We start from the raw sequence: 16,338 nt of genomic DNA on the forward strand, positions 1-16,338 counted from the left end.
AGGGAGTGTCGCCTCTGCACCTCAGACGCACTGCCCTGCCAACGCTGCAGAGCTGTCGGCTGTTACTGTGGCAACCGGACAGCAGGGCTGCAGCGTGTCCTCCCGGCTTGGGACCGCTCTCCGACTTCCTGTATGCCGTTCCCCAAGCTACTGCCAGGCTAAAGCACACACCAGCCCATGCCAACTAGCTCAGTAAACAAACATCAGTGCTTCTGCTTTCACACTATTGGGAAGGAAATTTGGGAGGTAACCAAATGTGTGAGACAGAGAGAGCAGCAAGGCTTTAGAGGGTCCACTACTAACAGTCAGACGTGAAAGATATAAATGCAACAATACCAGTACTGCTTTTGAAATCTAGAGCAGTATGCAATACTGATAGCTCCAATACTTTTTCTTTAAACATTACTGAGCTTTAAATGAACTACTTCAGATGATTTAGGCTACATTCACACAGCAGGTAAAGTAGCCCAAATCCAATTTTCTCACCAAATTTGTGTTTTTTAGACAGTTTAGATATTTTTAAATGTGACCTTTACCTGACATTCAATCTGGACAGTGCACTCTCCTAGTGCTTGTTTACACCTGCCATTAACATGCGTTTTTGGTAATCGGGTCGTAATCGGACTTTAGGAATGCAAATGATTTGGATTGATGTAGCATGAATTCCAATCTGACTGTTCAGACTGTGCTGCATTGTGCTGCAAATATCAGACTGACTGTGTCACATAAAACAAAAAAGGTCAAATCTCGACCACATTTACCTGCTGTTTGAACACAGCCTAAAAGTAGGTTATCAATCTGAATCAACACTCTACCCCACAGGAAGAAACACACTGCACCTCTGATTACCCTTCCAGCGTTTTCAGCTGCATCAGCCCAATACGGATATCCATCAACACAGACATGCCATCTCTATTTGATCAGACAGAACCCAAAACCACAGGTCCCTACATACTGCTGCATCACAGTGACTATTCAATCCAAACACTTATTTCACTGCATTACTTTGCCTTCAACATGCGAATCCAATATTTAACCAAATCCAAGCTACAACCACCTGAACAGATAATTTAGCTTGAAAGTAAAATAGGTTGGAAAGAAATGGTTTTCCCTATTCATGTTATGTATATATATATATATATATATATATATATGGCATGGGATTTCTCCAGAAGTCAATGATCCAACATGTTGTGATAATAATAATGCCCCCTGTGTATCCAAGATTGCAGTAAATAATAGTTAATGCAGTAAAAATTATATTGTGCATACATAATCTGCTTCTAGTTGATATGATCAAAAAAAGGAGATCAAAAAGTATGAATTTTCCTTTTGTATCAAGCAAGCTGTCGCACAATGTGTATGATTTAACTTGCCTTATAACATTGTATGTCCTGCGATGTGTCTATTGCACAAGTGCACATTCCAATGACAATGTTAAAATGGTATATTAAATAGCTCTAATTCAAATGTATCAAAACCTTATTTTGTGTTAATAAGATAATAAGTACTTGTTAATAAAACATTTTCAGAGTGCTGCACTCTGGCAGTGTTCAGATATATGTTATATCAGTGTTCAGTGTTATCAATATTGAGTTCTGTGAAAGGACAACTGGTAAATGTTAATGCATTTAAAGGGTACAACATTTAAAGTCTTCATTAATATCGCTGCATTATTTATTTTAAAATGAATTGATTTCATTTAGTTAAGAATATGGATTCATTTTTGGGGTTAGAGGGGTTATAGCTCTAGGTGATAGAACTCTATACACTTTTTATTCAGATTAATTGTAAGGGTCACACTGGTTAGTTCAAAAGTAAATATTGATACTAAGTGATCACTAATATACAAGGCTTCAATTAATCCCAAAGGGTTTCATTTAAATTTAATTGGCAAACAAACTAAGTGACTACAGAGAATGTGTACTCACCATAAGCTTCTAGCTTTGGAGAATGTCTTGTCAACTCTGAAAGACAAGCAGAGGTTATAATTATAAATAGTATAGAATATAAACAGCACATTTCACCTTCAGTATCCATTTTTAGTTTTACATTTCTTATTGCTTGGCCATTAGCCAACATTTCAGATTCTGGGCACTAAAAATATGAAACCTGTGAATACTCGCCCTGGAGATTTATTTTTCCACCACTGTACCTGCTTAATTCTTACACAAGGCAGACACTGACTGCTAACAACAAAACGACAGATAGCGTGAAGATAGAACCCACAACCCCAGGTCCCTGAAATTGTGCCGAACACACACTACCTGCCGTGCAATGGTGCCTGCTAAACCATTTTAAATGCTTATTTCATGGCATATCTTTATAATTAGTGAATCAAATACTTTATTTCATTTAAACTAGGGCTGCACATTTCATTTCTGTGATATATACTATGGTATTAAAAAGTTCAGAAGTCACCAAAGGTCAATGAGCCAACATGTCACAACATCAATACACCCTGTGTCGCCAAGATTGGAGTGAAAAAAACAAACAAAAAAAAGATTTGGGCAGATATGTGATGGATACACCACACAGACAAAAGTATTGTGACACATCTCTTGATGTTTGAATGACCTGGAAAAATGTTAATGCTCCAATGACCTCGAATAGATAAATTAGTGCCTTTACTGTTGTTATTTGGGGCTCAGCATGCTGCTAACTGCACTATGTAACTTTGGCTCTGAATCATATTTGTGTAAAATCTTAGTATTAACAATATTACTAAGTCTACTTGCTGCTTTCACTTGCAGTGATGGGCCTGTATCTTTCAGCTTGTAAACATGCAGACCTTTAGAGGTGGCTCAAAGCACATTTACATTTACATTTATGGCATTTAGCAGACGCTCTTATCCAGAGCACAGATTCCACTTCCATATTGACAGTAAAATTCAACTATAAAAGCTAAGAGAACTGTGTCTACTATCAAACCATTTTAACACCTGAAGGGCTTTAACATCCAACATGGGATCAGTAAAGTATTTGCCAAACTCCTGGAATCTGGATAAGTAGCTTAGGGCTGGAATTCCAGGTGTTCTGAGAAGCAAACAAAGCAAGTCAAGTGTAAAAACCATGTTATGTGGACCCGGAGGGGCTCAGCCTGCCAGTGCTGACCCCAACTCATCAACTACCTGCTCCCTCTGCCTCAGCAGGGGAGCATGTTTCCATGACACCCATTTGGCAGGCCAAATTCACTTAGTGTCCACTGAGGGACATGCACAGCAATTTTCACTGGCCTCTTCTGTCTGATCGACCTATTCACCCACAAATCTTTCACTCCCTATGGCCAGGGTCATAATAAAAAGGCTCCATATGTCTTTTTTGTTTACACACATTAACAAGCATTAACATTGTTTATGGGCTGAGAAGCTGCTGGTAGCACGGTTGAAGGCTGTTAACAAGGGCACATAATAAAAATGGATTATCACACTATATGTTTTAAGTGAAAGTAAGTAAGTAAAGACTGTTAAAATTACAAACACATCTTTAGCTCATTAAGAATGTATTGTTTGTACTGTCAAAAAAATAAATATGTTTACCCATTTACAAAAAAATAGTAGTTTCCAGCCAGTATGACAGCTCAGCATGCATGTGAACCACAGATTAATCGTCAAAGTTGAACAAATTAATTGCAGTTTTACTGTCTTGTTTTTACAGTTATACAGTTCTTTAACTCAGCTGATCAGGAGAGCTGATCAGATCATATACGCCATATTTCGTGAGTTGCTGGAGTGTTGCGTGAGACCCCTCAGTCACAGGACCCTGTAGTTCCTTGTTTCCATGCTGGATGGAAATACAGACCTTGGGCATGACTGTAGAAACCCTGCACTGTATTTTGCTTCATGTGTTGTTAGAAATTCATCATTTTACTTTTACTTTATCTTTTTTTTTTTTTTTTTTACATGATTCCACTTGTAAAGCTACTTGTAAAACTGGTAAAACTAATGTGCCGCATGGGGAAGTCAGAGTGAACCAGAGAGAAATCAGAGTTAGCCACACTAATCTGATACACAATAAAGAAAATCAGAACACAGACTATCTAGGACTGGCAACCTAAACAATGCGATTGGTTTATTGCTAGATATGACAATCTCAATACATCAAACATGGCTAGAGATGTCACGCTGGTGATGCAAAGTTTTTCTTTAGTGATTTGAAATCAATCCATGACTCAAAAATCATGCCACAATCTGAACCATGAGGTTTGTGATCTGTTATACCCCTACCAGTCAGAACATCAGTCATTTCCCTATATCAGCCCAGAAGGCAGAAAAACAAATATATCCAGTTCCGCTCTATATGGTACGGTTATGCAAAAATTAATTATACCCATGTTTGGTATATGAACCTACCAGCACTGAGCTGATGTTCTTTACACCAAAAGAACCTTTAGAAAAGACATACTGATCTGATTATAAATGCATATAGAGGGATCACACTATAAAAGCTTCAGGTCATGAAGGAACAACAATGCTCCCTGTGTTGTATATACATGTCAGAAATATGTGTGCATTCAGATATTTCATGAGTCTATATTTTGAATAGATTTACTGCACTCCCTTTCATAAGCTGAGCAAATCCTACTTGAATGCGTTTGTTACATAAACGTCTCAATAGCATAACAACACATCATGTAAGGAAGCGCATGCAGAGACCGAACAGATGCTGATGTTTGTGAATAGATTGCTCTCCACCGTATGCTGTGCTACATCTTGCCAAGCATTAGTGAGAGAAGCTGCTTCGGCTATAATCCTTCCCTCGCGCCAGTAGATGGAGCTGTGACGCAACGCTCGCTGGTGAATGTAAAGCTGAAACTGTCCATAGAGATGCAATAAGGAAACTAGAACTGCTGTCAAATGCCATATAACTCTGTTGTGTACTGTTTTTATTAATATTTAAACACTGACAATGCTGTACTGCTCAAGAACAGTGAAGTCTTTAAACATACACAGAAGATTAATAATCTTTAGTTTATAAAGTCAAACTAATTGCTTCTCTGCCTAGTGGCAAAGACCAAGTTTAGTATAAAGTTAACCTAAGTGCATTTATTTCAAAGCTCCAGTGTAAAACTCTGAATGGATCTAAATTGAATTTTACACACAAAGGGATGGTTTAGGCCAGTTCTTCCGACACCCTGAAGCCCAACCCATGCAGTACATAGTTTTTTTCGTTTCCTTGGTCTTAACACACCAGAGGTCATATTGTTAGCTAATTAGCTGTATTGCTCCAACAATAGTACTTACAGATCACTTAACAACTGCATGCATCAAAAAAATGAAGATCAATTCAAAAGCCTGTAAGCAACACACAAACAAAAATGTCAAGAAATGGCTTTTAGCTAAAATGATAAGTCATGCTAGAATCAAATCCTGGTACAAACACTCTTTTAGTTCTGTTCTTAAGAACAAGTGAGAACTCCACCATGCAAATTCTAGTGCCCATCAAACTGAGTGTACTGAGAACTCAATAACAGATGAGTCTTGGTCAACTTGAACCTGGTGCAGTTCATCTGATATATGAACACAATAAAGACCAAAGTAGTAGTACAACTACTAGAAGCACTAGAAGGTCAATGGTGTCCTTCTCGCTGCTCTAAAATAAAGTGTGAGTGTGTGTATGTTCACTTCCACGAATGTGTCCTGCTGTGCAATGGCAATACAGTCTTAGATGTCCAATCTTATCTGCAAAAGTCTAGTGTGTGGGTGCAGGTTTTCATTCCAACAAAGCAGAAGCACACCTGAGCCTACTTGTTTAATCATTTGGTCTCCGTCTTTAAACAGTTGCTAGAATGGAAACTTGAGGCCACACCAGCCCTTTGTGCATAAGACTGGATACGCCTGCTTTTGAAGAACACAAATCAGATAAAAGAAGACATGCATAAAACCAACATGTTCATTTTAGACCAGAGTACAGCACGGTTCAGAACGTTTGTTGGGTAATGTCACAGTTATCTGTGTCAAATGTGTTGCATAAAATCTCAATTCATCAGTCTTGACTTTTTATCCACATGACTTTTGTTGACGTCTTTTGGTTAATTGTCAAATATGTCCATGTGAACGCCAGGCGAACCAGGACAAAATGCATTATTGTATTATTATCTTTGGTCCAGAACAAGAGAACTGAACTGTAGGTACATTAACGAACTGTAGGTACATTAACAACCATATTCCCTGGCAGCATGTCTTACAGACATTGCATGAGCCATATAAGCGTTTATCTTTATTGTGATTAATTACATCACCATGTTCTTTTCTAATTGTATATGAATTTTAGCATCAGTACTTACTAGGGATGCACCGATACCACTTTTTCATTTCTGATACCGATACCAACTCTGACTTAAATACTCGATAGATAGTTATAAATCTTGATATTTATAGTGTTCCACTTTTTATAGATTTTTATAGATTTTCCCAAATAAGATATAATAAACTTGAAAGAACAGCATTTACTGATTGAGTAATTGCACATTTTAAAGGTTTCAGAGCTATAAAAAAATCTAATTGCCACAATGCAGAAACACATACAAGTAGGAAAGCATAATCCTGCTAAGCTTGACCAAACAGTTTTTTAATAAAATGTTTTTACATTTCAGAGAAGGTGAAACAAATGCCAGTTTAGAAACAAAACATATTTATGCAGCAGTTTCACATTCAGGTACACATATCTATGCAAAAAGTACTAAACTTAAGTGTCTGGCCTTTAAACACATTGCTAAAACTCAACTTTTGGTTTCAGAACCAAAAAACAAAAGAAAAGAAAAAATGCTGTAAATGTTTCATTAAATGTCTGTTTAATGGTAATAACTATTTACGACTGGCTTTTACTAGTTGTTTAAACATTTGATTTCATAAAGTATGTAAACAAAAACGTTCTATGTAATAAAAACGAAATTCAGGGCGTCGGTAAGCGGCATGGTATCAGTGCTCTCTAATGCTGATACCAATGCTTTGTGTATACTTTATTGCTTTAATAATAGTACTTCCAGATCATTTAACAACTGTATGCATCATAAAAAATGAAGATCAATAAAAAAAAAAAAAAAAAAAAAAAAATTAAAAAAATTAAAAAAAAAAAAAAAAAAAAAAAAAATATATATATATATATATATATATATATATATATATATATATATATACACACACACATACACACATATATATATATATATATACACGCTAAATTTAATATAGAACTTCTGGACAGGATGGATACCTGCTAAAGATTTCTATACCTGTGATGTGAAAGGCCTAATAATTCCATAAGCTTCGGTATGGAAAGACAGTGCAAGATGCAGCTGCTCTATATATATATTTTTACTGCTAAGTATTTTCTCTTTAAGTCTGCTCTCAAATTTCCAGTGTATTTTACTTTAAGTGCACAGGCTCGTCATCCTGGCGGGTGTGCAGTTTTGGGAATCCAGTCTCCTTACTCATGTTTCCAGGAACACGTCTGTCCTGGATTAGGCTGCATATTCTCTGGATTCACCCACCACCATCTGACAACAGCCCTGGTATCCCTGTTTCCAAGCCGGAAATAGAGAGGGGATTTATTTGTGTCATGCAAATAAAACCATAGCTCGTAATTAGGGCTGTGCAGGTTATCTGACTATCTTTGCTTTATGTGTGTTCACACGCTTATTGACTAAATGGTCAATTCAATGAAAGTAATACACTTAATTTACTTGAGCTACTTAACATTAGGATTGCAACAGTATAAGATTTTCAAGGTATGATAACTGTCAGTACGGTTTAATGATAACATGATATATATTATTCATATTATTACTATTATCTGTTACACTGACCCTTAAATAATTGATAAATTATCACAAAAATAAACAAAATATTTTTGGTTTAACAAACTTTACAATTTACTATTTAATTAAAACCTGAGAATATTTAAATCAAGTATATGTAACAAGTTTACCTTTTAAAATAAATAAATCAATTAGACAGTACATTTCCTGTCTAAACAGAAGAAACTAGGAGCAGAAAGAAGATCTTTATTTAGAAATAAATGAATACTATTGTGCTTCCTTTTAAACATTATTAAAAGAAAAGAAAAAAAGTGCAGAACTATTTTGATACTATTTTCTTGGGATATGATAATAATGATAGCAATTATTATTATTAGATTATTGCAGAAATGAAGCTTTAGTGTTGTAAATGTTTGAGATGGACCTCATGTGAACCATTTTGTGTCCAACTAATGATTAATTCTTCAAATATTGAGACATGCAATCACAGGTACTTTTACTGACTATCCAAAAGGAAAATTACTGTACATTTAAAAATAAAGGTGCTACAAAAGCTTATTTGAGTTATAAGAGAACCATTTTTAGTTATATAAAGGGCCATTTCTGTCTAAGAGAAGTGTGTGTGTGTGTGCAGAACCTTTAAAAGGTTTAAATAACTGTTTTGATGTAAACAAATTGTTAAAATAACCTTGTAGTTTTAAATTAACAGAGAAAATGTTTTTCTTAATAAATTGAATTCATGTAGATGTACATGTTACATGTTAATGCACTGCTTTTTTCAGTGTAGAGGACCCCGGTTTCTATCCTCCTCTTTACTTAACTCTTTAGTGCCACTTAAATTCAAGCAACGCATCTTGCCTAACAATATACAGCTTTCCATCTGGGTTTCTGTACATCATTCTCCTTTCAAGCCTGCTCACGTTGGTTGCCACAAAAATAATGCACACCCTTAAGGGGACAAAACACAATAGGAATGAAGCTGCTATTGTAAATACAAATGCATTCTGTGAATACAGCTTCTGAAAACACAGAGGCTCTTAAAGAGTACATAAACAGCTGATAATGTGCTGTCCATTGGTGTCTGTTAACCTTTAGGCCTCATTTATCTGACAAACAATACACCCAGTCACAAGACGCAATGCTCAGGAAACAAAGACGCTTTATCTGTAACCCATCTCTTCAGCATGGAGAGAGGCTTTCAAGGAATAAAGTGCTGGTTCTATTTTGATTCACTGCTCTGCCCCATATAGATATGCTGCTAGTTTATGCCTAGGCAAGGTCAGACTCTTGAAATTAAATCTATTTTACAGCCTAGTAGTTCAGTTTCTGTGGCTTTATATCATTTATGCACCACTGAAGCAGGGCCCTGACTGTTAAAAGAAAACAAAGGAGCATTAGAGAACAGAGCAACTGTAATTACTTGCACTTCACAATGATTCCATTACAGCATAAAAACTCTATCCCTTATTTGCCTAATGCTTTTATGGAAATCACTGTTAATAAACAGCTTTGGACTAGATTCATCCTATAACAGTAAAGTAGGGAGGTAGCAGGAGGAGCAGTGAATAAGTTCTATTTGAGAACGTTTATCTATCCAAATCAAACCAATAATTGTGTATATAATTAGAGCTATGTGATATCAAGACATTTTGAACACATTAAATATTGAAAATAAAACCAAAGTTAAAGAAATGCTATTCATCGACAGGTCCATAGTTTAGAGCTGAACAATTTTGGAAAATTATCAAATTGCAATTTTTCTCCACAATATTGCAATTATGATTCAAATATCTAATATTTTGTATATATATAATAATGCATGACAGATGAAATGCAGTTTCAACAATGCACAATAAAGATTAAGATAAATAATGCAAGACTTATCACATACCGTCCTCTTTTTGAGAACCCTAAAACAACAATTGCATTTTACGCTACTACCGTTATACCACCCAACCCTCCTTTCACAGTACTTAAAAAAAATGTAAAAGGAGAAGAATGATAATAATTGTGTCCATAATGAAACTAGAGATTGGAGTGTGCTTCATGACCGGTGTGGATTATTACTGTTGTTTGCAAACTCAATAACTGAGATTTGAATCTCAATGGAAAAAAAAACTGCATTCTCCACAATTCGCTGTTACCACAATACACATAAGCCCTATTCGGATGGGGTTACATTTATATAGGTTCCTCTGTGATTTTATTGCAGTCCAGTTGCAGTCATGTGTGTGCTTTTCTCCCTCGTCCTTTAAGAAAAGTTCAAAGTGAATTACCAGCTGTTTTTCACTGAACTCAGTTTTCTGGTCATTTCAGTCACATCTCTGTTTTTTCCAGACAGTTTTTGCCTCACAGAAAAAAAAGATTTTGGCCCGCAAATGTCCTCCAGTAGATATTAAACACCTACCAAATCATCAAACAAAAACTTTCTACAATGAAAATGAAATCAGATTGTTTGGATGCAACTGTTGTAAATGTAATCACGCAAAACACTAACTGTGTTAAAAAGTTTTATTAAAATCATTCCTGTCCTTATGCTAACTTTCCATGTTAGCTTCTGACGGACGCTTTCAGTTCCTAGCAGCTTCAACAGGCCAGGCACTGTGTGCACAACCGTTCACTCCGTGTCACGAGTTTCACAATTGGAGGTTGGGTTCAGTGAATACAAACTCAGAGCTGCAGGGGGGGTATGTGCTTTTATTAGCTGCTGAGTGGGAGCTGTATGAATGAAGTATGCATACAAATCTATGTGGTGACAGGATATTGCTTTCATTTGTTCAGATTATGGAGAGAGATCTCAGCCCTGTCCTTTTCAGGTTTGATAGGCCTTTTGTTTGAAGTGCAAGAGCACATTCATGGTATGTCCACAGTCCACCCCTGTTCAAATATATTAACATTATCAGCAGAAAAGACAGTAAAAGACTACCTCAGGACTCCACTGTTCTAGAAGCAGTGCCGTATCATGATGAAATTCACAGTGATAGTGATATCTTCACAACTATGATTAAATGCTGTTAGAATTACATTAATGTTAGGATGTCAGCAGACCTTAACCCTACAATGACTGAGAGAGACATTCTGACCGTTTTATTTGTTTCAGATGTAACAGCATTTACAAAGTAAAACCTTATTATAAGATTAATACTTAAAAAAACAATAAATACATAAATAAAATATTTCTACCTAGAAAAACAATGGCAGTATTTTTGAATACTTTTTCCTACTACTCCATCACATCTGCTATTACCATGGCAATGTAACTACGTCCTTCATGGTTTCCATTGGAAAATGCCGGAGGTAAAAACTGACCAACAGTGTCTGATTCAGGGTCAAAGTAAGCTAAGTAAGATCAGGATCAGACAGGATCATCACAAAGAGAACAATTTCATTTTCACAATGTTTCGGAGCCTTGGTGAGACTCTGACAGAGGTGAAAGAGAGTCAGATACAGTGGGGAGAACAAGTATTTGATACACTGCTGATTTTTCAGGTTTTCCCACTTGCAAAGCATGTAGAAGACTGTAATTTTTATCATAGGTACTCTTCAACTGTGAGTGATGGAATCTAAAACAAAAATCCAGAAAAATACATTGTATGATTTTTAAATAATTAATTTCCATTTTATTGTGGGAAATAAGTATTTGATCATCTATCAACCAGTAAGAATTTTGGCTCTCACAGACATGTTACTTCTTCTTTAAGAAGCCCTCCTGTTCTCCACTCATTACCTGTATTAACTGCACCTGTTTGAACTCGTTACCTGTATAAAAGACACCTGTCCACACACTCAATCAGTCAGACTCCAGCATCTCCACAATGCCCAAGACCAGAGAGCTTTGTAAGGACATCAGGGATAAAATTGTAGACCTGCACAAGGCTGGGATGGGCTACAGGACAATAGGCAAGCAGCTTGGTGAGAAGGCAACAACTGTTGGTGCAATTATTAGAAAATGGAAGAAATGCAAAATAGCGGATAATCTCCCTCGGTCTGGGGCGCCATGCAAGATCTCACCTCGTGGAGCATCAATGATCTTGAGGAAGGTGAGGAATGAGCCCAGAATTACACGGCAGGACCTGGTCAATGACCTGAATAGAGCTGGGACCACAGTCTCAAAGAAAACAATCAGTAACACTCTACGCCGTCAAGGATTAAAATCCTGCAGTGCACGCAAGGTGCCCTTCCTCAAGCCAACGCATGTCAAAGCCCGTCTGAAGTTTGCAAATGACCATCTGAATGATCCAGAGGAGGAATGGGAGAAGGTCATGTGGTCTGATGAGAAAAAAATAGAACTTTTTGGTTTAAACTCCACTCGTCATGTTTGGAGGAAGAAGAATGATGAGTACAACCCCAAGAACACCATCCCAACCGTGAAGCATGGCGGTGGAAACATCATTCTTTGGGGATGCTTTTCTGCAAAGGGGACAGGACGACTGCACCGTATTGTGGGAAGGATGGATGGGGCCATGTATCGTGAGATTTTGGCCAACAACCTCCTTCCCTCAGTAAGAGCACTGAAGATGGGTCGTGGCTGGGTCTTCCAGCATGATAACGACCCAAAACACACAGCCAGGGCAACTAAAGAGTGGCTCCGTAGGAAACATCTTAAGGTCCTGGAGTGGCCTAGCCAGTCTCCAGACCTGAATCCAATAGAAAATCTTTGGAGGGAGCTTAAAGTCCGTGTGGCCCAGCGACAGCCACGAAACCTGAAGGCTCTGGAGGAGATCTGTATGGAGGAGTGGGCCAAAATCCCTGCTGCAGTGTGTGCAAACCTTGTCAAGAACTACAGAAAACGTCTCATCTCTGTAATTGCAAACAAAGGTTTCTGTACCAAATATTAAGTTTCTTTTTCTGGTGTATCAAATACTTATTTCCCACAATAAAATGGAAATTAATTATTTAAAAATCATACAATGTATTTTTCTGGATTTTTGTTTTAGATTCCATCACTTACAGTTGAAGAGTACCTATGATAAAAATTACAGTCTTCTACATGCTTTGCAAGTGGGAAAGCCTGAAAAATCAGCAGTGTATCAAATACTTGTTCTCCCCACTGTAACACATTGAGTGCCGATTGAGTACAAGGCCCCATTGATAAGAATTTTAAAAAGAAACAGTAATCCAAAATTAGCAAGACATCTAAAATTAGCAAGACATCTTTATGTCACATATATCAACAAAATACATGCAAACTGAAAGTATGCAAGTCATTCTGCTGTCCCAGGCTAGCACAGCAGCTGATTACTAGCAAGACAAATGTGTGCCAAGTGAACAGACATGGCAGGAAATACAAAACTCAACCTATTTGTGAAAGATGACACAGAGCAGAGTGTATGATCTGTACAGTGAAGGTCAGACTTACACGTGTTGACTGTGGGTTGACATACACTACATGGACACTGGTACTGGAAAACACCAAACACCTCTTAATCATTGAATTCAGCTGTTTCATTTAGTCCCATTTCCCCAGGTGTAGAAAGCCAAGCACCTAGCCGTAACAGAATGCCACCAATGCAAGTCAGTTCATGAATTTTTCTCCTCCTAGACATTCCACTATAAACTGTGAGTGATATTATTGAAAAGTAGATATCTTTATGAACCACAGCACTTCAGCCATGAAGTGTCAGACCACAAAATGTTAAAGAACCCTAATTGCTGAGGGGCATAGTGTCTAAAAGTCACCAACTCTCTGCTGGCTCAATAACTGCAGAGTTCCAAACCTCCTCTGGCATCAGCACAATAATGCAATAGGCTTGCTTAGGGGCCTACAGGCCCTTTAGTTTCAGTGAAGGGAAGTCTTAATGCTTCAGCAGACCAAGACATTTCGGACAATTGTATGCTTTCAACTTTGTGGAAAGAGTTTGGGGAAGGCACCTTTTCTGTGTGAGTTTGGTGTAGGGTTGCCACAATTAGTTGTTGTAGTAGATTACACAATTAAATCAATAATTTAAGCTGATGAATGCCATTATCTACATTTTTCTTCTTTCATGACTTTTCCGAGCTTTTTAGGTCTCTAAAACCCCTAAATAACAAAGATTTTCCTTATTTCCACACTATGTAGCTGCTTCCTGAGGTCAGTTGTTTCTGGCTCCAGTCCAGTCAGCTTCATTCATACAGTTGGGGCTGCATGCTGTCAGACTCAGCTGTAAAATAGGTTTATAAAAGTTTCCATTAAATATTTAAGAGAACCTAAAATTCTGGATGAATGGGCAAAAACTCCATGTTAATATATATGGATCTAGACCGAGATGTCGTAAAATATCCTGTAGGTGTCCCAATACTTTTAAAAGGTTTAAAATTCTATAGAGTATTTTCACCTAAGAAATGGCTGACCTGTTTATTGTTTCGCTGTTAATCTATAAATAAGCATGCAGATTTCAAACAGTCAAAATTTATGCCATGGGCATTCTAGTAGTGTTGGAATCCCAGACCTTCGAGCGTAAGGATATTACAAACATATTTCCACATCTCTGTCACCTCTCATATTACCCCAAACACCCAGTGAAATAGAGCCTGGGTGTGGTGATAAAAGCACATCCATGGATCCAACGAACAACTCCTTCAGGAATTTACTCTTCCAAATCATGCTAGCTATGGGCCTGGGTCAAGCACTGAGACGTGACCTCTTCAGAAGAGCAACCTGAAAAGAATGTGACTAAGAAGACAAATAAACTAAAAATGAGAGCTATTTGACTGATCATTAACCATCTTAAACAACCTACATGAAATGTCTGCATGTGTAAACACTGACTGTTCAAACTTAATTTTTAAAAACTGTACTAATGTCCCCATTTGTCAAATGACTTACCTCTCAGCAGTGTTCACATCAACACAGCTGAAACAATTCATTTTACACTGGTTAACTGCCTACACACACTTCAGTTACATCCACATGAAAAAAATATGGATTAAATCATACACCACCATACCTCTTAAAGCATACTGTAACTGTATGGTGTGCGACTTGTGTGTATTGGGCTGGACAAAGACTGTAGTGTTCATTAGCTGACTCATGAAGGGGAGTGATTGAGCTTGGGAGGGGTCACTCTCCTGCACAACCCCTTACATAACACCAGCTGGGTTTGTTACTCTAAAGCACGACTCAGACCACTCTGAGTACACACAGTGTGTTCAGTCTTCACTGTGTTAGTTCAAGCTTTCGAGCACTGGGTCAAGGTCTCTGGCTGACTGAGGCCCGTATGTTTCTCCACTACAGGATGGAATATTTCTGCTTCTGCTCCAAACTGGTTTCTTCCTCCTGATCACTGGCTTAATCTGCATCTGGTTTGTATATAACAGCCAAAACACTTTATGAAAACCTGACTAACTTGAAGGTTGCCTGTGGTATCTAGCATCAAGCCTATAGTAGTAGATACTTGCTATGTAGATCTGTCGTGAATCTGACATCTTGTAATCCAGTTCATCTGTGCTTTTGGCTGTGGACAGGGGTTAGCATAGGCACTCCTGAATGGGTTCTCTTGCTATGTAGCCCCTTATGAAAAGTGTGATTTAATGTTTCCTGAGACACCAATAACCATAAACAATTTCTGAGACTGGTGCCACAACAGCCCCTCTGTAGGTTCAGTCCAGACGGGATAGCCTGTGTTGCTCATGTGCATCGACAAGCCTTTGTGCTTCATCAGACTTCTGTCGATAGGTACTCCTCAATGCACCCTAGTGTGTGGTTTGGGACATAGACCAGCTAAACTAAACTGTCACAAAGAAAAAGGTAAAGCACAGAAATGAGGGCAGGTTGCACAAAGACTCAACCATTATGAAGCGGGCAGATGCAGACGGCATGACGCAGGCAGGGTTCATACTAGATTTTGCAGGCAGGAGTGATCCCGTGCCCGTGCACAATTATGCTCTTGGGTTCATTTAGATTCCTTCTTTTAGATTCTAGAGTTTGTGTAGAAACTAACCAAACCCACCTGCTCAGGCAGTCTCTGTCCGTTTGTTGGGTGTGCATCAGAGTTTGAAAGGCAGCATTCACACTCTACTAACAAAGCAATTGTACTGGGGTTCATTTTAACTAAAGATTATTAAGGATGCCAAAACTGACGAGTATAAACACACCCTTACAGTGGATTCACATGCATCGCCAGTACATCTTCAACCCCCCATTGTAGTGACTGATTTGTCTCCACTGTGTTGACGCCCAAGCGGCTCTGAAATGATAATATATGTTTACCATGAAATGTTGAAAAAGAAAAACAGTGAGAAGCACTAAAACTGGCTATGGCTTAAAAAATGCAATGTTACACTTCCAACCATACCTGCAAAACATGGAGCAGGTGCACCATTAAAACAACTCAGTCCATGTCTGTAACACTCCAGTACCATCATTCAGCTCTGAGCACTGTGGCCTTTGCATGTATAGTCATTTCATCAATAATTTAGCGGCTCTGTCTCACAAACATGTTATAGATTTTTACATGAAAATGTTAAGAATAGCTGTTTCTGAGAGGTGAAAGAGAGCTACAGTCTACAAACTGAAGGACCGCTGTTCTTGACTTTCCACAAAACTTTCAAGCTGCACCTATTTTTCTTTTGCTTTCCAAATCCTGCTTTTTAAATTAGGT

General features: G+C 37.8%; 1 protein-coding gene across 7 annotated transcripts in view; it reads right to left on the reverse strand.

The window, feature by feature from the left end:
* The window catches only part of rap1gapa (RAP1 GTPase activating protein a), a 119,131-nt gene that overhangs the window by 65,445 nt on the left and 37,348 nt on the right, over positions 1 to 16,338 (reverse strand). For all 7 annotated transcript variants that reach the window (XM_072656333.1, XM_072656336.1, XM_072656329.1 and 4 more), the window contains exon 2: positions 1,932 to 1,967. Coding sequence is in view for 6 of the 7 variants with exons in the window: in XM_072656336.1 (XP_072512437.1) it covers positions 1,932 to 1,967 (36 nt within the window). In the remaining variant the exon portion in view is untranslated. The remainder of the gene's footprint in view (positions 1 to 1,931; positions 1,968 to 16,338) is intronic.

The sequence above is a fragment of the Salminus brasiliensis genome, chromosome 14, assembly GCF_030463535.1.
Source record: "Salminus brasiliensis chromosome 14, fSalBra1.hap2, whole genome shotgun sequence".
Classification (NCBI taxonomy): domain Eukaryota; kingdom Metazoa; phylum Chordata; class Actinopteri; order Characiformes; family Bryconidae; genus Salminus; species Salminus brasiliensis.